A 25,692-nucleotide genomic window follows, 5' to 3' on the forward strand; every position below is an offset into this window, starting at 1 on the left:
TATAAATCAGACGAGTGTAAATAGGCTGCAGTACAGTAGTACTGTAGTATTATATAATAAGAATGCACGATTATGACATTTTGGCCGATATATTAAATGCATGGTCAAATCCGGCCGATACCAATATATTACATCATTATATATAATATTTATATTGAGATTATTGCTGCAAATTATTTATTTATTTTGCTGTTGAAAGTTACAGATGTGCTTATGGTGTGTGATATACAATCTAAGCTTACCATAAACACAATCATTGTTTAGTTTATCACTGTATAACATCAGTACATGGTTTGGGAGGAAGGGGGTGGACTCGGAGCTCCATATCAGCTTTTGTGTTTGTTTAATTCTTTTGTCTTTTGTTTATTAATTATTTAACTGCCAGAGTAAAAGTGGATTAGTGTCACCCCAGAGAAAACGAGTGTTTTTACCTACCTTTTGAAAAATCATGGAATATTTTCCGTGATCGTTGTCCGCACGGACATTGCCTCATTACACGCATCTCGGGAGTCACGGAATTTTGTCTGGAGTCTGTTGAATGTGCCTTGTTTCGACCATAAAGAGGAGATATAGGCATTTTCCCATAGGAAATAAAGAGGAAGTAAACGAGACGTTTTTTTTCAATTCCGGGTCTGGCAGTGAAAGCATCAGTCATAACGTAGCCAACAGCGCCATCTGGTGGAAAACCACTAAAAACACCCAACTCGTCTAACAAGTCCATGGCACTGTGGACGAAGTACTGTCGGACGAATTAGCTCGTCCATGGCAATCAAAGAGTTAAGACCCCTCTTGTCCTACTATCAAGACTTAAATGGAAATATTGACCCACCCAATTACTGCGCAGTCTGGTGTGATCAGACGAAGGTGAGTTTCTTGTAAAAAGATAACATCTGACTTTAACCTTTTTAACTGTAATCGGACCGTTCAAGGCCTTTACTTAGCCAATCGCTAATAGTAAAATAATAGAAGAGGATTCCTTTTAAAAGAGGGGATAAGTAATATAAACGGCAACAATTGTGAGTAAACAAAATAACAGAGCCTTAAAATAAAAGCTCCAGATCAGCTTTTTTTGTTTTTCTTTAGCTGCTGTGTTTTTGTTTTTTTGTTTTGTTTGTTTTGTTTTTCTTTAGCTGCCGTGTTTTTGTTTTTTTGTTTGTTTTTGTTTTTCTTCAGCTGCCGTGTAAGGAGCCATTAGTCTGCTCTGGAGGAATACTTCCTCATTGGGTTCACGACCCAAGAAGTCCTTCAGCATCTCATAGGCGTCCTTAGAACCACCAGGCTTCAGGATGCAGTTTCTGTTGTCCAAACCCACCTTAGGGTTCATGATTCCTTCCTGTTTGAAACGGGTGTAGAACATGTCCAGGGAGAACACCTCACTCCACAGGTAGCGATAGTAGTGTGCATCATAGTAATTTGTCAGGGGGCCAAATATAGCTTGATAACGAGGGACTCCTAGAATCTCCTGGCTAAGCTTGGCATATTCCTTAGCTGGGTTCAAACCAGTGTGAAGAGCCTGGTCAAATTTAGCCAAGACTATACTTTGACCCAGGTTGTGCACTGTGAAGCGAGACTTGATGAGTTTGTCCAAAAGGTCGTCAGGAATCGGAGCTCCTGTCTTGTAGTGTTTGGATATTCTCTGTAGTGGTTCCTTCTCCCAAGCCCGGTTCTCCAACATCTGGGATGGAACCTCGACAAAGTCCCACTCCGCGTTGAATGCATTGAAAATTGAGTAGTCAGCCTGAGCACAGAGGAAGTGCATAACATCCAAGTAGAACTGTCCGACTATCTGTCCAGAGGAGCTGTCTGTGACACGGTAAAGAGTGACATCAGGATGCCATGCAGAGGCGGCGTGTACCAGGCTGAACGACAGGCCCAGCAGGTCCTGGCAGATGTCCAGCAGACCCTGGGTCACAACCTTCACTGGAAAATACTCCTTTAAGTATTTGGGAAGGGTCACAGGATGTGATGTTTTGTGTAACTGTAGTGGCTTCAGCTTATGGGCCAGCTCCTTCAGGAAGATGGAGACCGTATTGGCAGACTTTGCCATGTTTGTCTGCAGGGCAAAGTCAGCATGGGTTTTGAAGCCCAGCATTGCACTCTTCTGAGTGCATAACTTCACCAACTCCTTCAGGTTGGAAGTGTTCTTTACCTTGTTATTAATGTCTTTTATCTTGTTTTGTTTCTTTTTGGGGAGATGCAGTCCTCTTCTTCTTGCCTCCATGTTTGTCTCCATACATGTCTCTATATATGCCTCTGTAGTAAGACTGTCTGCATCCACCTCCATACTCTTCATCTTGTCTTGTATCTCTCCGATACTTTCCCCAATTAGTCTCTCCATGTATCGCTTATCCTCTGTAGTAAGACTGTCTTCTTCCACCTTCATCCCCAGAGCTACTATCCTCTGGTAGACGTCTTTTCTCATGCTCATGTCCTCGTCAAACTCGGACAGCTTCATATATGCATCTGTGCTGGCAGTCCTCACCTCTTGACTGCGAGCCACATACGAAGGGAAGATCAACATGTTTTTCTGGACAGTGTACTCTGCGTTGACGTTGGCCAGGGCCTTCAGGGTGTTGTCAAAGGTGACACTGTCCAGGTCAAGGGAACCCACTGCATCGTACACCTTCCTGGTCTTGGCAATGAGCTCGTCAGACATCTGTTGGAACTGTTCAGGGCTTAGATCCCAGCGCAAGCGGTTCTCATTGCAAACCACCAAACCTGAAAACCACCCTCCCATGTTAGTGGAAATCAATCGTATTGTTGTTTGAGCTCTCTGTGAGTGACAAGTTGGATGTCGCAGACCTTTGGAGGGTTGCTGTGCCTATGCTGTCACGGTCAGCTGCGATAGTGAACTTTAGCTGATCGTCCTATCTTGAGTTTTTCCCTTCTTATACGATTTTACTGTGACGTTACCATATGATATAGATGTCCAATGTCCATGTCGCAGACCTTTGGAGGGTTGCTGTGCCTAAGCTGCCATGGTCAGCTGTGAAGGTGAACTATAGCTGATCGTCCTATCTTGAGTTTTCCCCCTCTTATACGATTTTTCTGTGTCGCCATATGATATAGATGTCCAATGTCCATAGATAACCATATTTGGGCACGGCAGTGGAAGACGTCCATATTTTGAAAGTGCATAGATTACATTTTCAGGCCATATTCCTGCATACTGCCATTGTTGGGCAATCTTATAATAAATGCAAGGAATCTCTGTATGTACGTCTGTAATCTCGAGAGCCGTTCCACCGACCGGCTTCAAATTTGCCACGCACGTTGCGATGCTATGTTGCATGAAAAAGGCATGTATTCAAAATTTGAGTGAAATGTTGGCATCAAAATATACTTGCTGTACTCAAATTTGTAATCAGATCTAGAAGCTCACAACGAGTCACATCGCACCCTTGCTTTCCCAGTGGAATTGCATATGGGCCCAAAGTTTGCATAACTTATTGTCCAGGGACTGTACCTTTGCCAGCGGAAACGCGCCTTTGAACCCCAAAACTAATAGACACACACAAATGTTTTTTTCCCCCTCGCACTCTGTATCTCGCTCATCTCTCTCTGTTTCCCTGTCACTCCCACATTCTCTCTCTCTCTTTCACTCTGTCTCACATTCTTTCAATCCCTTACCTTCCTCTCTCTATTTCCTCTGTATAGTCCAAGCCTGAGGCGGTGGTAGTGAGCTACCTGGTGTTCATCAAGCAGCACTCCACCTCCAGCGAGGAGTATTCAGACACTGCAGTTCCCATACTGACCAACAGGGGTCTGCTATGCCCGGCGCAGGACAGGGTGCACTTCTCTGCACAGTACAACAACATGGACTTGCCCAACAAACTGCCCGGTACATGAACATTTGCAGCTGTAGAGAATCTTGCGCTTTGCCACGGTTGTCACCACACACACACACACACACAATTTTTAAATCAAGTATTATATTAAACTTAAAGGAAATTAAATTTTAAATTTGAATTATACAGTAAACAAGTAAATACAAAATAACTTCATAAACTGAACTTAAATTAAATTTTATTAAACTACTTAACACATTGGGTGCCAAAACCGTATATATACGGTTTTGCGCATACTAACGTTGAGTGCCAAAACCGTATATATACGGTTTAAAAAAAAAAAAAAAAGAATTACTTTTTTTTTTTTTTCTTTTTTTTTTTAATTTTTTTTTTTCCCTTCACAGCAACAGGAAATATCACTCCTACAAGATTTAGACTCCAATCCACCTCCTGGTTAACTTATGACTTCAAAAACCTGTATCTCGGCTCCTGTGCACTTTTTTTTTTTACAATGTTAATTTAACTTTTTTGAACTGGCTGCAACTATGGAATGGATTTCCGAATGTTTTAAATTTTTTCCCCCCGATTGTACGAGACCTGTATGTGTGTAATGAGGGGATCACCGTGAGGACGGTGATCACTGAAATTTTTTTGTGACTACTTGAAAAAGGTTCAAAATGTTTAAAAAGTCCTGGCACTCAAAGTATAATATTTTAATAAACCTCTGGCACCCAATGTGTTAAGCACTATTAAAAATGTTAAAAAAAAAGCTTAGAAGAACTTATAAGCTCTTCTGTTGAGATCCTGTGGAGGGGTATTACCACTACTGCTTGACAAGCTGTAATGCCTGAATGTCCAAATTAAATTTCCTCGCTGAGTAATTCAGAATGCTCTATTAGCTCAGTGTTACAAATGTCAGCACTTGCGCGGGGGACCAGGGTTCGAATCTCGGGTGAAAGTGAGAGTGCTGCTTTATATAAATAGCCGATCTACAAGCTCTTAGCTTGCTCTTTGTGAGCTTGTAGATTGGCTATTTTCAGAAAAGGTCTGCCTATAATAGCATTCCCAAAATAGGGACACTGTGTGTGTGTGTGTGTGTGTGTGTGTGTGTGTTCATAAGTGGTAGTGTCACAGAAAGTGTGCTTGCGCGGCTCCCCCCTCTCTCTGTTCATGCTCTTTTCTTTTGATTTGATCCGATCCTGTACAATTCTGTCTTTACCTGACTCATGCTTCATCATCCCTCTGTCTGCATCACCCCCCCCCCCCCCCCACACACACACACACACACACACTTCTACCAACTCCACCAGGCTATGAGTGGGCGCTGCTGAGTCCCTGCTACGTGGAGACAGATGGTGACGTAGAAGGATGGAGGCAGCTGTTCAGCAGGCTAGGCGTGCGAGACCACCTGATCATCCGAAAGGAGAGACGCACCCTCACCACTACAGAACTGGTGAGTGTGTGTGTGCCGTCAAGGTCAACCAGCACTATTTTCTCTCTCTCTGCCTCATAATCTCGCCCATACCCTTAAAGGGTCATTTCACTTTATAACACGTCTGGGGTCATTTTAACATCTACTCTGGCTTTGGTGTGCACCCCAGACCGTTTTTAAGTTGCTTCGTGGAGAATAAAAATATCAATAAATAAATACACACACAGTCATTTCATCTAGAATCAAAGCATTGTCCGGTACTGAGTCCTTCAATCCCCTGACACATGACCTGAAGAAAAACCTTCCCATTGTTTCCTTGCACACTGAATGTTTGCCAAAACCTTTGTTTCCATTGAGTCTTGTATGAGAAGGCAAAGCAAGGCAAAGCTCTCAAGTTGTGTTCAGGAACTTTGTAGATTATACAACTTCACTGCCATTAATGTTCATCTTGTTATAACAGTGGTGTTGCAGTGCTGTTACTGCATATGCTATTTAGAGACCACACACAATCGTTTACCCATACTATAAAGATACGGCTTACATGATAGAGATTATTCTCACCCCACCAAGGATAAAACACTAACGCATGAATGAGGGCTCAATATACACCTGTTGCATGGAGACTGCAGGGGGGGGGGATTCAATCAGAATCTTCCCGAGACCCTGCTGCGATAGATTTCCACTGTGAGATTGGAAGTGGAGCCAGGCAGGAGTAATCCGTAACGGCAGGATGAAGGTACTAACAGTTATGAGTCATACTCGGGCCAGACAGATCCACGGCCGGAGAGCAGAAACGGCAGGTGAGCGCCGATGTGTGCACTGGATTGGGTCAAGGTTGCTTAGGTCAGACAATGCCTGCTGCCTGAATTAGCCTGTGCTGCAGGCAGGAGGCTATTCTGTCGACACCTACTCTGTCAGTCTGACACACTCCTCTGAAGTTGAGTTGCTTCTATAGTATGATCCCCCTTTTATTCTCTCTCACACAACAATCTTTAAATACTAACCCTCTAGAAACAAAACTGCTTCGCAAGAACAATGTTGTATTTTTGTTTTTGTTTTCACACGCATGTTTTCATCAACTCTAGTCTTGTCTAGGAAAAAGAAAAGTACTGCCGCTTTTCCATTGCAATGATGTGGCTCTCTAGCTCGTGGAAAACCAAAACCCAGTGCTTAGAGGTTTGCAGTTAAACCAACTCTGAAACTAGCACCAGCACAGAACCAGCCCCCCCACATCCTTTATCCTTTGATCTTCTGGGCCCTCTCGTCTGATTCCCTCACTCTCTCACCCCTCTCAGGCCTCCAGTCCCTGGGCGGTGGAGAGTAGACAGTGGGCGCCGTGCCAAGGGGACGGGGCCTGCGTGCTGGATGACTTCCCCAGCGAGGAGTTCCACAGTCTGGCCACCGCACAGCTGCCTGCCCCTCAGCTTCTGGAGCAGAGAAGAGCTCTGCTGGAGCTGTTGGAGTCAAACTGGGATACTGGGTAATAAAAATTAAAAGCACCCATCTACACAAACGCATACACACCCGCCCATATCCTGTTCTGTAGCGTGCCCAGAATTATTGTACCATGTGACCAGCAGGTGTATTAATGGAGTGTTTTTAATACTGTGGAATAATGATGTTGAGAGAATGGGTACATCAAAGATGATCCTCTCTCCCCTGTCCATCAGGTGATTACAGGGACATTAAATAACAGTTAGTGCTCACTTCATCCCCCAGTGTCTGTGGCCATGAATCAGCCTTTTTGTATGGGTTGGTAAGTGTGTAGCACTCCAGATAATTCATTCAGGGGATTAGCTGGGGTTTAGTTACTCACATGTCTGCTCTGTCTACTGCAGCAGATGTGTGTGAGCTCTGGTAACCAGTTCAGGTGAGGAGAACGTCACGTGGATGGTGGGCCATTAAAATCACAGTATTAATGTAAAGCCAGTCCTAAGAAAATAGTGTACAGACTCCAGTCATTTGGAAATTAATGCTCAGAGCATCAGCATGACGTAGCATAAGTTGATATATCCCAGGTTCCAAGGTCGTTCTGACAATTAGGAGCAATCGACAAGAAACCCTCAAGTCACTGCAATACATTTGTAATAAAAATTGGATGATTTTGCATTGTGGCAAATCGAAACCCGACAAGGAAATAGACTTTGGCCATTGATCGGTTGGATATGCAGGCATAGCTAAATAATTTGTTTTTCACCACAGAACAGTCACACAGAGACAAGTGGCAAGAGCCGAGAGCCGGCTCTAGAATGTGTAAATGAGATTTCCTTCCATTGCCTTCCACTCCCCCAATCATTTAGCACATATATGGCCGCTTAGCAGTGTGTACTGTACTGTATATTGTGCATCAGTATGTAGGTCACACAGTTATCCCCTTCTAAGTTGAGTTGCCGAAGTGACATCTAAGCAGCAGTTAAAGTGATTTCCCTCCCCCCCTATCATGTATGTATAGGTTTTATAGGATCTCTACAGAGCCTGCTGGAAGGGGCTGTGGGTAATGAGCATTTGGTGTACAGTATTAAATGTATCTCCTCAGAGAGATGGTCGGAGCAGATTTTGAAATGTTACCATTTGCAATGTTTCACTTAGCAAGCAAGCGCTGAACTGGCCTTCTGTTCTGTTCCTTTAGTGACCGCTACTCCCAGTACTGCACAGCTCAGGTGATTGACAGTGACGGCCGGCAAATCAGAAGCACCAAGTCCTCCTTCTTCCACTTCTTGTCCCGCCTCGAATGGGTCCCAGCCTACCTCCTGCAGGAGGGCGGAAAGCAAGAGGCCAAGTACCTGTGTCCCAATTCTGTCTACCTGTTCTCACCTGAGGTCCACGGCCTGTTGGGGACTCACGTCTGCTACCTGGACACACAGCCCAGCGAGTTCAGCAAAGCTCTTGGTAAGAGTGCATGACGGGGTCTGCACCGGAGGCTAAGCCAGATAATGGGCTGACTGACCCATTTTTGGAATTGTGTGTCGGCACGTTTTTTTCCTGTCATGTTGTTATTTTCTGTCTGTATGTTTTTGGTGAAAAAAAAGTGCGCCTGAAGTAGGTAGGGCTTAATTGTGTTTGGTATTGAACATTGAAACATATGAAAAAAAATATTAATTTCGATTTGCCTTTTAGGCTTCGTAATAAAAAATTGCACTGGGCAGATATGACAAATAACTTAAATATACAAAGGAATTATTGACGTTTAATAATTTTATACATGTAAAAATAGCAGGAATATCTGATCTACAAGCTTACAACCTTTGTGACGCTTTGTAAGCTTGTAGATCTTCTATTTCTGTTTTTTTTTATATTTGAAAATGGATGAACATTTTTCAACATGGAAACGATTATGACGATTATGCAAAAATAATTGCGATTATCACACACATACACAATTCATTTACATTTCTGGTTGCGTAGAAGACAATCATGCTGTGCCATTGGATTATCTAATTTCTAACTAAAGGCGTGAGACACGGTGTGTCAGTGGACGAGCTGGCCGCCTACCTGAAGAAATGGTGCGTCAAACTGCAGCCGGAGGACGAGGAGGAGGGGGCCGAGCCGTCTGGGGGGGAGGCCGAGGGGTCAGAGTTCACCTCCACCGTGCAGCATATCCATAACGTCTACACCTACCTGCATAAGAACTGCTCCCAGGACAGCCTGAGAGAGCTGTTTCATCACACCCCAGCCGTCTTCATAGAGTACAGCAGGTCAGCAACATGCACCAATCCCATTGATTACATCTGCACCACGGCATGGGGGGGGGGGGGGGGGAATCCATGCCTCTGCTTTTGATATTCCCCCTCTAGTCATTTCTTATCCCTGCTTCTGGTCAGACTGAAGGAAATACATGCATTTCCTCATAGACCATAGAAATGTAGACTGTCTTGATAGGTTTCATATTTCTGTTTGATAATACAATTTGACAATTTAATTAAAATAAATATACTGTATGTTAGCCACATTAACCCTGTTTCTTTTATTAATTTATTCAAAAATATCGAATGTTGCGATGTGACGCATTGTGAGCTTGTAGATCGGCTATTTTCAAAAGATGTTTATTACAAAACTTGAAACGGGACAATCTGCATAATGAACACTTTTACTTTTGGTACTTTGAGTACATTTTGATGCCAATACTTTTGTACTTTTATTCAAGTACATTTTGAATTCCGGACTTTTACTTGTAACGGAGTATTTCTATATTGCAGTATTGATACTTTTACTTACGTGAAAAATGTGAGTACTTTTTCCACCACTGGAACAGACTAACAGTCAACATTTATTTTGTGAAACATGCTGTAAACATCTTGTCCACAGACGAGATGACAACTGGTGTTCCGGTCACTTCTACCACCTGAAGGAGGTGTGCTGGAGCGACTCGACGAGCATGTTCCAACGCTACCGAAGTCTGACACGCTCCCCGGACAGCTCTGTCCGCGAGCCCCGAGTCCTGGCTCCCTTCTATGACCGTCTGGATGGCATGAGGGACCTGTTCAACAGGGTGGGCTTTGTGTCCTGTGTGTCTCCATTCAAGGCCGCCTCTAATTCATAATGTCTATGTGTATATATATATATGGCTTGTAAAAAACAAATGTGTGTGTGTGTGTGCGCGCAGCTGAACGTAGAGCCCAGCCCCAACATGAACCAGTACGTGGGTTTGCTGGAGCTCATCTGCTCTTCCTCTCCCATCCCGTCAGCAGAGGTACTGCAGGATGTCTCTGTGTTGTATGCCAGGCTAGGTGAGGACTCCTCTCTCTGTCCCTCTTTTGCTTCTTCCAGGATTCATTATCTCACACTTTCTATGATTTACTGTATGTTCAGTCTGCCCACTGTTGTTTATTTGCTTAATGCACAATACAGTATAATATAATATAATATTAATTATATTGTAGCCTATTACCCTGTGTCTTAACATTGGGTCCATGGCCTGTTATATTGTAATGTAATGATACTGTAAATGTCTCTATAGCTTACAAGTGTAAGATTCCAGTGTCTGGGGAACAAGAGTACATGATGACCAAAACCAACCCCAGCTACTGCTCCACACTGAAGGGTGAGGAATATACTCACCCCACACACACACACACACACACACACACACACACACACACACACACACACACACGCATTCTCATGCAAACAAAGGCAAAACCCACCCACATAAAATGTCTGTCCGTCTCACCCTCCATGCAGGCATGGTGTCTGACCAGAAAGTGTTCCCCACTAAAGACAACATCTGGGTCACTCTGGCCGACAAGCCCATGATCGCAGACAGCAAAGAGCTGGAGAAGATCTTCAAACCCTACAGAGAATTCTTCCTGCTCAACCTGCCCCCCGCAGACAAGAAGAGGGCCAAGGCTGCCAACCAACACGGTACGGTATACTGTCATGAGTATGGATGCGACAGTTTATCGAACTAATCGATTTAATCGTTAATCATTTTAAAAAAGAGTGATAATTCAATAAAATAATCAATAAATCAATAAAAAAAACATATTTAAAACATTTCACAACTAGTGAAAATGTTTTATATATATAGTCTAAGCTCATGCCGTGTTGTGAGCTTATAGATTGCTGTTTTCACTATTTCGTGAAATAGTGTTTTCACAAAGTGAAATTGAGGATTTTCTTTTCTTCTGAATTTGCCCTATGCATTCAATTTCTCTAATGTGATATAATAATGTGATGAATAATTTGCATTATTATTATTATTAACCACTTTAACCCTTATTCTGGGCATGTCATAATAGGCAAACATTCATTGAAAATAGCCGATCTACAAGCTCACAACGTGTCGTGGGATAGAAGGAAAAGAGGAGGAGGCCAACACCCCTGTGTGGCTCCGGTCAAGTGGTTAAAACTTGGGATAGAAACGGGCGTTTGTGGGGTTGTGGATGTCTTTCTGAAAACGTGATGTCGCACAGGGCCCGGAGACCGCGGCACCATGCCGGCCTTCAAAGAGGAGGACAGGTCACTGTTCCTGGAGATCTGCGGCGTTGGCCGCATGTCCCAACGCGTGAAGACCGAGGCCCAGACGGAGAACCTCCGTCCCTGTCCCTCCATGCAGAACCTGGTGCGCACGGTGGTGCCTTACATCCAGAGGTTCCTCTGCCAACACGAGGAGCTGGCCTACGTCTATCAGGAGCTTCTGGACACCGACATCGGAGAGAAGATTAAGAAGGTTTCCTACGGGCAGGTAGGGCACACCGCTCAAACAGAAACCGCACTGTGAGCGTAATTTATTCTTTGTCGACCCTTTCAATTGATTATGGTGTCAAACGACACAGAGAACCCAAAAACGGCATCTTTTCTGAATCGTTCAATTGAGTTATAAAAAGTACTTGGCAGAACACTTCTAAATGCATGCCTTAGACCCAGTAAAGAAGCAGGATGAAATCCTAAGTAAGTAATGGGGGAAACACACCCTCAAATATAATGCAGTACAAAGAAATCAATTTGTGAGTATGCGTTTGCGTCCTCCCGTGTTCAGGTTGGCAAGCTTTACATCCGCTACCAGCTGTCTGCGGCTGACGATGAGCTACCTGTGGTGGAGCTGCAGGATGTCATCTGTCTGCTAAAGGACCAGAAGGAGCTCTACATCCAGAAAGACCACCTGTCAGCCAAGCTGGACATCTGCAGGTATGTGTGAGGGTGGGTGGAGGGGGTCCCCAGGGCCTGTTAAAGTTTCAAACCAGTGCCAAATGTTCAGTATGTCTTGAGTCAATTTGATGCCTCTTATAGATGCTGAAGTGTCAAAATAATTTAGTGCTTGAAAATGAGTGTAAAAATAATAACTTGTTGGTCATCTGTATAAGCAAATTTTATTTTTACAAATTGTGCATATTTCACGGTTTGTTGGGTAAAATATTCACAGATTTGAGGGACAGAACTGTATAACTGTGTGGTGGTTTTGACAGAAGAACTCAGTGATAGTCACTAGCAGAGCAATGTCACTTCTAAAGTTAAATCCACTGTATTTTATGATTGCAGAGATTTGGCACTGAAGCAGGTTTTTCTTTTTTTTTTCTTTTACTACATTCAGTGATCAGTCAGTGGAGGCATAGAGACAAACCAAACGGAACCCTTTTAACCCCATTGTCGAGCTACTAAATCCTGATTTATAAATAATTGCACACCGGTGTTAGGCACCAAAAACAGCAGCTCTATGAGCTCACAACTTGTCTCGCAGTATAAATCAGTCCAGTGAGGGTCAATTCATAGTAGGTTGCACTGTGGACTCTACAGACCAGAACTCTATCATCCAGTTAAACGCTTAATGCACCGTGGTCATCTAATCACAAAGACGATGGTACATTAGATGTCATCTGACAGCCTAGCCTAGCCTATAGCCTACAATAACCAGCAAAAAAAGACAGTAGAGAGTAGAGACTCATTAATAAAAAAATGCCAATTTTGGAATTAACAAATTACTCTCCACTTATCATTTAAGCCCCGTAGCTTTTGTGTTTTTCATCAACCGTGTCAAGGTAATTCAAAAGAAGGAAATTATTTTCTCTCCTTTTTAATGTGTGTGTGCCACTGTCGCAAAAATTGCTTGCTCAGGGTCTCTGCTCTACATGTAAAGTGTCTTGAGACAGCTTGTTGTGATTTGACACTTTAATAAAATGTAATTGTGTGTGTGCGTGTGTGTGCGTGTGTGTGCGTGTGTGTGCGTGTGTGTGTGTGTGTGTGTGTGTGTGCTTGTGCCCGGTGCATTCAGAGAATTGGTGAAGTTGTTCTGCACAGAGGCCAGCCACAGAAAGGATCTGATGCATTTCCTGAGCGGCCTGATGACCTCACTCGGAGTAAGTGATCACTGCTAGCATTGATTCTCTGATCCTTATCTATGCAAGGTTATTTATAGTTTTTTATTTTATGTGTTGTGTTGTGAGCTTGTAGATTTTTGACAAAGACTAAAACTAAGGACATTTTCTCTGTGAATTTAATTAGTCTTAGTTAGTTTTGTAAACACAACATTTTCAGTACATTTTCTTGTAAGGCCTCATTTTAATTTCAATTTCAGTTAAAGGGATATTTCACTTTCAAAAAAACTTTGGGTCATTTTATTGTCTACTCAGGCTTTTGAGAATCCCCCAGACCGTTTTTAAAGTTGCTTGATTCAGAATTTAGATATTTGATCGTGTTTTTTCTATTACTTTTTTCATTTATTTTTTATATTTTTTTGGAAAATGAAAAAAGTTCAATATAATAAAAAAATAAATAAAATAAAAATGAAAAAAGTAGACAATAAAATGACCCAGTAATTTTTTTTTAAAGTGAAATATCCCTTTAACTAAAATGTTTTTTCAATTTTAGTTTTTGTTATTTCGTTAGCTTTAGTTAACTATAATAACTATAATAACCTGATCTGATGCAGCGGGGCAAGGGGGGCTTGCCTACTCGCTGTTTTCTTGCACCCTGTCGCCGTCTCTGTCCTCCTTTAACACGTGCACGTACATGCACACACCCAGCCACCACCCACTGCCACCACCAACAGAGAGCGGACAGGCGTTAATGGTGACGTGCATGGGAAGAGTCACGTTTACACAGGGTTCCTCTTTGTGCTCTTTCGCCCAGTGGATCAGAAAACGCTCTGAAGCTTGAGACGCAGTTACATGGCTAACGAGGTCAGATCAGGCAGAGAAAGCTATGTTGATACCGCTGAAAACCAGTGGTGTAAAGTAACTAAATACATTTACTCAAGTACTGTACTTCAGTAAAATTTGTAGGTACTTTTACTTTACTGGAGTATTTTCAATTGTCTATACTTTTATTTCTACTCCACTACATCAAATATTGTACTTTTACTCCACCACAATTATTTTTGTTTTTAGCAGATATAAATTATTACATTTATAATACATACATTAAACACTTTAGCCCTATTTTGTACCTAAACTATTTGAAAATAGCCGATGATGCGACGCGTTGTGAGCTTGTAGATCTGCTATTTTCATACATTTTGGTACTTTTACTTTTGGTACTTTTAAGTTCATTTTGATACCAATACTTTGGTACTTTTACTCAAGTAAATTTTGAATTCCAGACTTTTACTTGTAACAGAGTACTTCTACATTGCAGTATTGATAGTTTTACTTAAGTAAAACATTTGAGTACGTTTTTAAGCCTGATTTATACGTAGCTGTGTACCCAAAATAGCCACTATACAAGGTCAGAACGAGCTTGTAGATCAACTATTTTACATTTGTTCCGTGACACGATGCACAACTAAGTGCACTTTGTATAAATCAGGCATTACTTTAGGACGCGCTCAAGGACAGGGCTGTGTTATATAACATCATGGACGTGGGGAAAGCTGCCACGTTTTGTTTGTTTTCTGTTTTGTGTACGGTTTCTGTTTATTAAACAGATTATGTTGCATCGCTGAATTTACTGAGATTGAAACCATGCACTTTCGACTCTGATTTAAAGGTTTTTATGATGTGATCTCATATCACCGTATGAGCGATTTTCGCAGAGCCATTACATCTGTTCAGTACTCCCCAAGTCAGAGAGATTTAAACAGATTTACAGATGATGCCGATACGAATGGCTTATGGAAATCACATAACAGATCAGCCATCTCAGTTTTCACTTTATCCCCATTACCCTGTTTTAAATATTTTATTTATATTTTTAGTTATTTCATTATTCCAGGGAAGTGATCAAACGGTCGCTGCTGGAACATACTAATTAGGTCATCAACATCTTAATGAGCTTGGATGTCTCTGATGTAGTGAAGAACTTCCTGTTCTGCGCATGTTTCTGCTGAAATGTGCCTGGAAGATTGTAGACTGAAAAATCAACCAATGCTGCTTAGTATACTGCGGTTCATTCATAGGGTAAAATTAAATCACATCTGAATTGCACATAGTTTATCCATATTGTTATGTATATAGATATTGGAGATGTCTCCAGTTATATGTAGAGTAGGTTATATGTTTTCCGGCTTTCTCTGGCCGTCTATGTGAACACAATTGTCCCGTGTTCGGTGGAGGGAAGCCGGGGAGGGTGATATTGGTCATTGCACGTGTCTCTCCAGCTTTTTGGTAAACAGAAAGTACATTTTCAGTTGGCTGAAGATATCAGGAGAGAGTACCCAATTATCAGCTTCAATTTTATATTGTTCCAGTTCCAATTTTGTCTGCTCACTTCTTTCACTTTCTCTTCCAAACTCTCTCGTGATTAGATAAAATTGGTATCCGGAACTGAAAATGCATTCTCTGTTTTCTAAAGAGCTGGAGAGGCGGAGAGACTCCTGTTACTGAACAAACACTCCATAGCAACGATTGCTCTCAGAATTTAGAGCTATTAACACTTACTTTGACAAAAAGATGTAACATTAAAGTTACGTTTTTGAAAGGTTTCACAGAGGGAGGCCATTTTGAACGTGGTTAATGTGTTTCATAATGTTTGGCAGGATGCAGGGGCTTTGAAGAGGTTCTTGCTAAAGGAGGACATCAGAGAGTTGCCCTTTGACGAGGAGCCCTGGGAGGTGCCAGAACCTCTCATGCCAGAACTCCCACTTGAAAGAGGTATGCCTGGCAAAGCATCTGCACCAAGCCCCCCAAAGCAAGTTGTCTCAAGACACTTTACATACACAGTATAGAGCAGAGACCCGACATTGTCCCACCCTGAGCAAGAAATATGTGCTAAATTTTGGCAACGAAAAACTCCTTAACTGGAAGAAACGTCAGGCTCTAGGGTGGGCGGCCACATACAGTATACTGTGTATATATATATATGGACAATATGGACTAAATCAAATATGATATCTTTGACCAAATACTTCTATCAATAACAACATAATTTCTTTCCAAACATTTGATTAAAAGCACTTATGCCATATCATAATATTACGATATCCAAAATCCCAGACGATATTGGTCTCATATCATGATATCGATATAATAATGATATATTGCCCAGCAGCAAATGATCTGATCGTGTCTTCCTCTTTCAAATGAGCATTGGAATCCGTGGCCTTGTTGCCGCCGTTTGGGTTGTTTCTCACCCTGATGAGAAACACGTTATCACATTGATGGCACCGCTCGTTGCCGCCAGCAATTAGTTTAGATGTGTGAGATTGACATCTCCATACAAAGTAGTGCTACTGTATGTACAGTATCACACTATAATTAGAGCAGGGGAATGCGCTCCAGCAGCTCCACTAGGTGCTACTTTATCACAGCTGGTTGTTTGTGCTGTCTCTCTCTGACATTTGCCCTGATTTCCATATCATTCCATAAGTGTGCACAGACAAATTCATGCACCCCCCTCCCAAATACACACACACACACACACACACACACACACACACACACACACACATTCTCTCACGCACACAAAGCTCTCCCGCAGAGCAAAACACTAGGATGTGCAAGAGCATAATGTTTTGCACATATGCTAATTATGGTTTGTTCACTGCTGTCTGTGTACATGAAAGAGCAGCTGTTACCAAGGCTCAAAGAGCAGCATAGAACACACACACACACACACACACACACACACACACACACACACACACACACACACACACACACACACACACACACACACACACACACACACACCACACAGTCACATGCAGAAAGCTGCAAGGACAAACTAATGACTCTCACACACACACACACACACACACACACACGCATATATATACCGTTGTGTGTGTATATAGAGAACAAGAGGGTAACATCGCCAATACAACCCCTAACACGTTATGTTAATCGCGATTAATTATTTTAATCGCAATTATTCGCATATTCTTTTTATTTTAGCCATTTGGCCTAGTTGTAGTTTAGGACACTATGTCAGTGAGCATGCTCCATATGTTTTGCTGTTATGTGTTTATTTGCGATTAATCGTGCGATTAACTTTGACAAAGCATGCGATTTATTGCAATTTAAAAATGTTAATCGTTTGACAGCACTAATAATAATACAAAAAAGATGAATAATATTCAAAAGCAGAACTTCAAAACAACATGCAATATAATACAAGACATTTATGGAGACAATAACACACTAGACATATACTGTGTGGCTCCAGTGTAGGGAAAACGGGACTCGACCAGGACGTGTTGGTGCAGTACAGAGAGTCGCTCAGTGTCCAGCTGAAGGGATCATCTGACATGTGCTGAGAAGGGTTGCCAAATTTTAGAAACCTTTACATCAGAGCCACGAAGGGAGTGTTTGGTGTTCTCTAATTTCCCTAAGGACAGGGCATCTTTTATATAACGGGTATGAGAGGGGGGGACAGGGGCTCTTCCAGTGCATCATCACTTCACGTATTTAGCCGCGTGAACTCTAGCGTCCCCATTCTGGGGCGAACGTTTGACGAAAATAGCAGACCTACAAGCTCACACCGCGTTGTGAGCTCGCAGAGAGGGAGAAAAGGAGAGGACCAAGTGTAGACCGTGGCCAGCGACGTACAGGCGGTTTAAGTGATTAATTGAATCAGAACACAAGCCAACCTATGAAATCCTAACGTGAAATAGTGATGAAATTAGAACAATCCACACCGGGTCCAAGAAAACACGGTTGCACAGAATTTCTGTGTTTGATAACATGTTGCGTAACCCGTTCTCTCTCTCTCTTTATTCCCTCTTTCTCTCTCTCGTTTCTTTCCAACTCAGTGTTCTCAAAGGGGTCCCCTTCTGTCAGCAACATAGAACGTCCTCCTGGGCAGGAGGATGGAGAGCAGACCCTTGCCTGCTGGCCTCCACGGGCGTCCATATTGAACACAGGTGCCAGTCGCACAGGTACTGTACAGTGGTGGAAGAAGTACTCAAATGTTTTACTTAGTTAATACTAAAAGTAGCAATACCTCAATATGAAAATACTCTTTACAAGTAAAAGTTGTGTATTCAAAATTGACTTGAGTAAATGTATTGTCTTCAAATATAGCCTACTTACAGTACCAAAGTAATAGTACTTCAAATTAAGAAATGGCTTATCTACAAGCTCACAGCACGTCGTGTTTACAGTACATGACTAATGTTTGTAAATATTGCAGTAAAACAGATTTCAAGTTTAATTTATAAAAAATTGACAAGGCACAGTACAGTTTTTAAAACGGTGAATCCTGAAATGCCAAACCTTACACCGACTAACGTCATAAAACCCTTACATTGCAGTCATAAAACACCATAAAAACCTTACATCGAACAACCTCATATAACATAAACAGATGCACAGACCTGCAGTATATTTTGATTTATGATGGGCTAAGAAAGTTCCAAACTGCATATTTTCCATCTATAAATCAAACTCTTTAAGAATGTGAATATAAACCTCATGTATACAGCATATGCACAAATTAATCCACTTCAGCTTTGGACCTTTAAAGAGTTATGACTTTTAAGAAATATTTCAAAATAGTGTCTTTCTGTACGGTTCCAATAAACCATACTATCAGTAATTGCAGCCAAACCGCATCATGTAGGTTCATAACTCTTGATGGAGGTATAGGTAATTTTACTGCATATCCACTACTATACCCAAGTTTCAACCTCCCAATATGCGTCTTCCGAAAGAAATTAGAAAAGCCGACTCACTGAAGGCTGTCCTGAAGAAAAGTATCTCACTATGTAACTGTGATCCACCGTTCTTTAAGCTTTGTGACGTTGGAAACTGATGAAAAAGCCAAACAGCTGTGGACAGCAGAGCGGTGGTAACAACCCATTACAAAACACTACTTGTTCTTTCTCTCACCATTCAACTGCGGCTCTCAGCTACGAGGGATGGAGCCGTCGAAGCGGTTATGAAGATGTGGCCACCCCCTGCTGCGCCTAAGGACAGGGACCCAGAGAAAGACGCCACTTTCATAGGAAGCAGCCATCATGTCGGGGTTCCCCAGGGTCACAGCAGCGGCTACGAGGGCAACCAGTTTCCAAAGGCCAATGACAAGCCCACAGACCTACCTGCTTCTTACACAGACCACAGCCATCCAGGCCAACTAAGCCCTGGTGCAGGAACTCCCAGCATCTCACATGCTGCAGGTTAGAGACTCTACTACCCCTCTCTGTGCTGTCAGTTCAACTATCTCAGTCAAGTAGAAATGTCTCTAGAGCTTTCCCTTTACTCTCCACATTTCCATCAGTTTGTAGCAAGGTTATAATAGTTTTGCATTTGTCATTATTTATTTTGTGTTTTGTGGTGTTTGCCAGTTTCAGTTTAGTTTTGATTTGTTTTTAAATCAGATTTGCTAGTTTTGTTTTTATTTTTTGAAAAGGCTTAGTTTAAAATTTGTATTGTAATTTGTAATAGTCGGGCAAGATTCAACATGGTCCGAAAAATTGCAAAAAAAGCAGATCTACAAGCGCACACAGTTGTGAACTTTTTTGACAAAGCCTAAAATTAAGAAAATGTTCTCTTTGATTTTAGTTTTTGTTACTTTTGGAAACACACAATACAGTTAGTTATGTTTTTAATTTTTTTAAAAAAATTTCAGTTAAAAATAAAAAAAAATCTTTTCAGTTCTAGCTTTCATTATTTCGTTAATTTTAGTTAACTATAATAACCTTGATTTGGAGAACATGGTGCTCAGGGCTGCAGCAGGGCGATGCATTCAGTGCTTACGCTGTTGCTAATCTAGTCTAGTCTAGATGGCTCGCCACGGTAGCCTGGTAAAGCCCCTCCCTCCGGAAAATCTCATTTCCATTTGATTTCAGGAGTGAGTCTGGCCTGAAGGCTTATCTGGGCGTTTCTTGCCCGTTCACCGAATGGACTCACCTATCAGCGTCCTTAGCCTGGTAAAGCCCCTCCTCGCTCATCGTTCTGCGATTGACAGCGAACGTTGGCCAATCAGGTGGCGAGTAAAAATGCACTGCTGATTGGCTGAAGGGGAACACTGCTGATTGGCTGAAGGGGTTGTCAGTCAACGGTATTACTCCAGCCCACAGCCAAAAACACACACAGGTTCTCGTGCCAGACTCCTTCCTGAAATCAAATGGAAATTAGATTTTCCGGAGGGGGCTTTACCAGGCTAGCGCCATGGTGACTCTGAACGCGTATTGCCTGTCCAATATCTTTCAGGAAGCGGCAGGGTGGGCGGGACGATGCAGAACACAGCCGACTCCAACAGCGAAGACTCTGGTGGAGGTTTGACCCAAGCTGCCGGCCCCAGGCAGAGCACTGCAGCCACAGACCACGCCAAGATGGATGGCTATGATCCGCCCACATCCAATAACCAGTAAGATTCTCCTCCTTCTACCTATCCGGGGTTAACAACTATTCTTCACTACATTAGCCCACCTTAACACACAGACACAGACACAGACACAGACACACTCACACTCACACTCACACTCTCACACACACACACACACACACACACACACACACACACACACACACACACACACACACACACACACACACTACTTCCTGTTTTAGTGTTTTTTATTTTTATTCTTAGTTGTATTTTTTTATTCTGTATCTGTCCTGTGTTTTATACTGCGGTACTGCCATGACAACTGAAATTCCCTTGTGGGATCAATAAAGGCCTGTCTACCCCCCCCCCTCCCCCCCATCTCCAGCGGTGCTGTCCCTGAGGCAGTGCTGATGCCCAGTGTGTTCCAAGGGACTAGTGGTACAGGAGAGAGCCAGCGGCCCCCCATGGCCCTGGATTCTCCTCTGTGGAACAAAATCCAGCCACCGAAGGACGCGTTGGAGGACCTGGAGCTCATCTGTCAGAGACCCAGCACGGTGAGTGCATTCATTAAAGATCTTCACACACACAGGGAGCATGACGAATAAACAATCCAAAAATGTATCTGCAAAGGTTTCACATCAAACTGTTCATATAGTTGACGCTTCATACATATGCCTTCATTCACAGTGAAATTTGACCTTGTTTCCAATAAACATTACGTCGCCGTTTAAAATTAGTGTTCTGTGTGAATGTACCCATGACACAAAAAAATTATGTACTCACTGTATATATTTTTGGGCGAACAACGGTCCCGGGATGAAAGGACTTTAACGGCCTGAAGAGACACAAGCTTTTTTGCTATTCAGTTTAGTGTGCCATTTATCATTTATTTGCTTTTTAACCACATTAACAATGGAGTCCCTATCCCCTATAAATGTATTTGAACTTTCAAAAATACCAGATTTAATTGCTCAGTAGCCATCGCGACGTGTTGCATTTTTAGCTCGTAGAACTGCTATTTTCTCTTTTTGTCGTACGACCAGATATATAGGTCTCAAATGGTTACTATTGATAAAGATCAGCTGTAAGAGTTGTAAAAGTATTTTTTTTGTCCAGAGCGATAATACAAGCTGCTATCAAGGAATTCCGTCTCAAGGGTGATGTCATTGGCAGGTGGTGTTGTCTGATGAACCCAGAGCCCTGGCTGAGATCGGGGAATGGGGCGAGCGGCTGGTCAATTCCTTCCTGTGCCACTGGAAGGACACTGACGCCCCCGGCTGCCCCACGCACATCGCGTGGTGCAACCAGAACGGCGAGAGCGGTCAGCCGTACGATTTTAAACTTGGCTTCAGAGGGGCAGGACAGGAAGGAGAGGAGGGGATGACGGTCGTCTACGTGGAGGTGAAGTCCACTGTGAAGCGAGAGAAGGCGTTCATCCACCTCTCTGCCAACGAGCTGGACTTTTCCCTGAAGGAGAAAGAAAGGTATCACATCTACAGAGTGTACAGTGCGGGTGATGCTCAGAGCGTTCGCCTGTGCCGCATTCGTAATTTGGCACAGCATCTCCACACCAAAGACGTGGAGTTGTTTCTGTTTGTATAGATCGTTTTGGAATCTGCGGAGCGGTTGTGTCGCTTTTTTTATTTTTGTTAACACCTTCTAAAGAAAGTTCCATTTTGCTGACATGGTTACATTCCTAAGCCTGTCCTAGTCTATTGTAACGGCATAGTTTTACTCGTCTTTTTTGTATTTTTAAATGTGACTTTTACTAGTATGTTTTTCTTGAATACGGTGACGACATTTGCACATTCCTTTAAATGTAGACTTTTAAATGTTTTTATTTTGTGAATCTAATGCCTTTTGTTCCATTGTTTATACAATTTAATACACTGAATACCCCTGTGTGATTTATTTTTTCATACCTTGTCTTTACTGTATGCTTCTGTTGAAAAATAAAAAGGTATTTCCCTTCAGGTACTTCAGAAGAAGAATTTATTTGTTTTATATCAGTTTATATTTCTGCGAACCAGTCTTTGATAAATAATAACGGATCTGGAGACTGTGAGCTTAATGCACCTAATGCCAATACTTTGTGGTCTCACGCGCACTCACACACACACACACACACACACACACACACACACACACACACACACAAAAAGACGGGTTAGAAGCTGAGGTGTTAAACAGAGGTAGAGAGAGAAGCTGATAAACAGGTAGGACATAATTGTTTTCTATCCATTGAAAGCTCCTACTTCCTGGTACAGTTAGTAATTGTCAAAGTCCTACAGAAGGGCAAAAATGTACTATGAATACTATCAGCAATGAGAGGCTATTTTCCCAATAAAGCAAGCATTTAATTGTGTACATGTAAAGCGAGGTACACTCAGATTTTCAAGTAAACCGTACTGTCAGATTAAGTGATTATCCTCTGCTTCTTTCATATTTGTATTGGGGGGACAAATGTACATGTTCTAAATATGGGGGGGGGGTGTGTATCACCTGTGCCCCCCACGCCTATGGTACTTCCATAGTGCGGGTACAAATGCTTTATATCTACTCACCCACAAAGGATTTCATATCTTATCAGAAAGACAGTTCTTCTGGTCATCTTGACTCCCTTTACAACACTCCCTGATATCATGAGCATTGACAAGTGACCATCTGTCACCCTAGCCTCCCAAGATCACTGCAGCCCAGCGGGTACTGTAGTGTAGACTAAACCTAGTGTCTAATCCTTAGTGCAACAGTAGGCTGTTCAAGGCAGCATGTAATCTCGTTAAAGGATATCTCTGCATCAATTTACTTTGGCTCTATCATTTGACTCACTGCCAACATCTGGGTAGCAGTAACAAATGTATTGGCAAACTCGCAATTACGAAGGCCCCAAAGTCTGAAATACAGCCATGTTGAATGAATTACCAGAAGAGAACGCAGCACTTGACAAATCCATTTACAGTAGCAAGTCAGAATATAAAGGACCAGACCAGGAAACACCAATTAGTAAATCCGAAATGTATTGGTAAATTGAATTTTTACTGTAAATATAGACATGGGGGCCCATCACACATAATGGAAACTCACTGACAGTCAACAGAATCGCATCAGATACATTCAAGTTGTAAACATGATAAATGCATGAAATCTCTGCATGTCCGTCCCCTGCATATCTGAACCGTCTGATAGGTCTGGATGTTAGCCTTCAAAACATGCTTTGGAGTCAAGAGTAGGACCTTGGTGAGGTTTGAACGGGCAGATCTTTTGAACATCTAGTGAACAACACAGTGCATGCTGTTCCATCGCCGTTAACCAAGTGCTTTAAGTGTCATTCTGGATGTTGGCCTTCAAAACACACTTTGGAGACAGGTTTGAACCTATGATCTTGGAAACACCTTTAGAATGTCTTTACATAGTGAGTCACATCACTTGCTGTTCCATCACAGTATGAAATAATCGTTCAATCTCTGCTCTACCAATATGGAAGTGAACAGGGTTTGAATCGATGGTCTTGGAACATCTACTGTAGAGAACATCTTAACACAGCGAGCCACAGTGCTTGGTGTTTCAATTTCTCCTCCTCTGCTAATATGTTGGTATAAGAGTGATGTTTGAATTGATGAGCTTTAGAACATCTAGATCAGTGGTTCTCAGACATTTTGTTGATTTTGATTTCAATGACCCCCTTAACTCTGAGAGTGTGTACAAATGGAACCGTAAGGGTCCATTTGTACACTCTCAGAGTTAAGAACATGTAAGGGTCCACTTAGAACCCACTCAAGGAACCCTGAGGGTCGCTGGACCCCACTTTGAGAATCACAGATCTAGATATTATCTTAATGAGCCACCGTGCTTGCTGATCCACAATACTTTCCCTATAGTGCTTTGAGTGTCATTCTGGGTGTTAGTTAGCCTTCAATCTGGGAACCCACTCTGTAAAAAAAAAGGAACATTTTGTTTTTGCTTCTGGGGGCACCGCCTCCTTTTTTTTGTGTAGCAACAAGAACTCTGTTTGACTCCTCCCCTTTCTTAGTCCACTTCCTTCCGGGTGCTTCTGTGTTTATTCCTACTAACAACATCATTAAATGTTTAGGGCAGTGGTGCTGACAGATTCTGCAGTTAGCAGAATTTGTCTTGAGAGATTAGTTGGCCTTTAATGCATGCTTTGTAGGACAACCGTATTGGGTTTGAACCAACAATCTTGGGGAACATAGTGAACATCTTAACACAGTGAGACACAGCACTCGCTGTTCCATCATGTGAAAGAGCGTTTCAATCTCTCCTCCACTACTAATATTTCACGAAGACTGAAGTCCCTTGGCTTACACTGAAAAAATAAGAAGTGAGTTTCAGTTGAAGGTGATCTGCTCAACTTTTAAGCAGTTGTGCGTTTCAGTTTATTGTCATGATGTACTGTACCTTAACAATGTGACAATTAATTGAGTGCAATTAATATGGGCTTTCATCATGTAAATGCCAAAACAATCAGCGTCCTGCTGAGTGTTTTTGCATTTACATGAAAGCAGGGAGATGAAGCCCATGGCAGTAAATCATGAGTACGATATACCAGTTTTTACAGGTTGAAGAAAGCGCACATTAACCTCCACACTCATTTACATTTCAGCAGTGGCCAACAGCAAATTAATTACACCACAATAACAAAGGCCTTACAATATATACATGTATATGTTTTTTATTTACTTTACTTTAAAAAACAATTTACAACATATTATATTTTTGGGGTACGTCGCTTTCTTTCTATCTTTGTTTCTTTCCTTCTTTCTGGTGCCATTTTTGTGACTTTCTTTGTATATAACTGGAGTTTTAAAAAAATCCTTATTTCCTGTGTTCAGTCCCCCCAAAAGGTACAAATCAGTACCTTGAGGTGTGGTTATGAATGTACCTTTGAGGGTACATAACAGCAATTCTACAGATATAAACCCCATTCAGTGAAACATAAACGCATGAGCTTAATTTGTTTGTGAAGACCGTTTAACCCACTGGTTGTAAGAGTGTAAGATTGAATCAAACGGACCATTTGGTTCCATTTGTATACTGTCAAGAGTTTAGAATTGTACAGTGTACATTCAGGAGTCCCAGTCCCAGAGGAAAAGATCGTAGCAAATGACCTAATGAATGTCAAACAGGGCAGGGGTCCTTGAATTTGAAAAGTTGAGAATCACTGGTACACACTATTACTGTAAACAGCAGGCCATAGTCAGATGGCTTCTTTAAAAGACACAGTATTTGTGCTGAAAAGATTGTTTCCCTGGTTGGGCTCCATAGTAGCCTAGATCAGGGTCCGGGACCCTAGGGGGTCCTCAGTTACGACAG

At 42.2% G+C, this 25,692-nt stretch overlaps 2 protein-coding genes across 3 annotated transcripts in view; one reads left to right on the plus strand and one right to left on the minus strand.

Moving 5' to 3' along the window:
- LOC308104774 (uncharacterized protein) overlaps positions 1 to 22,338 on the plus strand; it is a 55,205-nt gene extending 32,867 nt beyond the window's left edge. For both annotated transcript variants that reach the window (XM_080455294.1, XM_080455293.1), the window contains exons 32-49: positions 3,658 to 3,841; positions 5,099 to 5,241; positions 6,516 to 6,700; positions 7,850 to 8,109; positions 8,672 to 8,915; positions 9,526 to 9,709; positions 9,824 to 9,947; positions 10,178 to 10,261; positions 10,402 to 10,581; positions 11,133 to 11,404; positions 11,699 to 11,847; positions 12,929 to 13,013; positions 15,629 to 15,743; positions 17,843 to 17,968; positions 18,941 to 19,207; positions 20,244 to 20,400; positions 20,747 to 20,915; positions 21,535 to 22,338. In XM_080455294.1, coding sequence (XP_080311420.1) covers positions 3,658 to 3,841; positions 5,099 to 5,241; positions 6,516 to 6,700; positions 7,850 to 8,109; positions 8,672 to 8,915; positions 9,526 to 9,709; positions 9,824 to 9,947; positions 10,178 to 10,261; positions 10,402 to 10,581; positions 11,133 to 11,404; positions 11,699 to 11,847; positions 12,929 to 13,013; positions 15,629 to 15,743; positions 17,843 to 17,968; positions 18,941 to 19,207; positions 20,244 to 20,400; positions 20,747 to 20,915; positions 21,535 to 21,963 — 3,357 coding nt within the window. In that variant the 3' untranslated portion in view covers positions 21,964 to 22,338. The remainder of the gene's footprint in view (positions 1 to 3,657; positions 3,842 to 5,098; positions 5,242 to 6,515; positions 6,701 to 7,849; positions 8,110 to 8,671; positions 8,916 to 9,525; positions 9,710 to 9,823; positions 9,948 to 10,177; positions 10,262 to 10,401; positions 10,582 to 11,132; positions 11,405 to 11,698; positions 11,848 to 12,928; positions 13,014 to 15,628; positions 15,744 to 17,842; positions 17,969 to 18,940; positions 19,208 to 20,243; positions 20,401 to 20,746; positions 20,916 to 21,534) is intronic.
- LOC308104356 (thimet oligopeptidase-like) lies at positions 1,127 to 2,737 on the minus strand (the record flags this gene model as incomplete). Its single annotated transcript, XM_080454768.1, has 1 exon — positions 1,127 to 2,737. The coding sequence occupies one exon, from the start codon at positions 2,735 to 2,737 to the stop codon at positions 1,127 to 1,129; it is 1,611 nt and encodes a 536-aa protein (XP_080310894.1).
- Positions 22,339 to 25,692: the final 3,354 nt, after the last annotated feature.

The sequence above is a fragment of the Gymnoscopelus braueri genome (assembly GCF_963280865.1).
Source record: "Gymnoscopelus braueri genome assembly, chromosome: 17".
Taxonomy (NCBI): Eukaryota; Metazoa; Chordata; class Actinopteri; order Myctophiformes; family Myctophidae; genus Gymnoscopelus; species Gymnoscopelus braueri.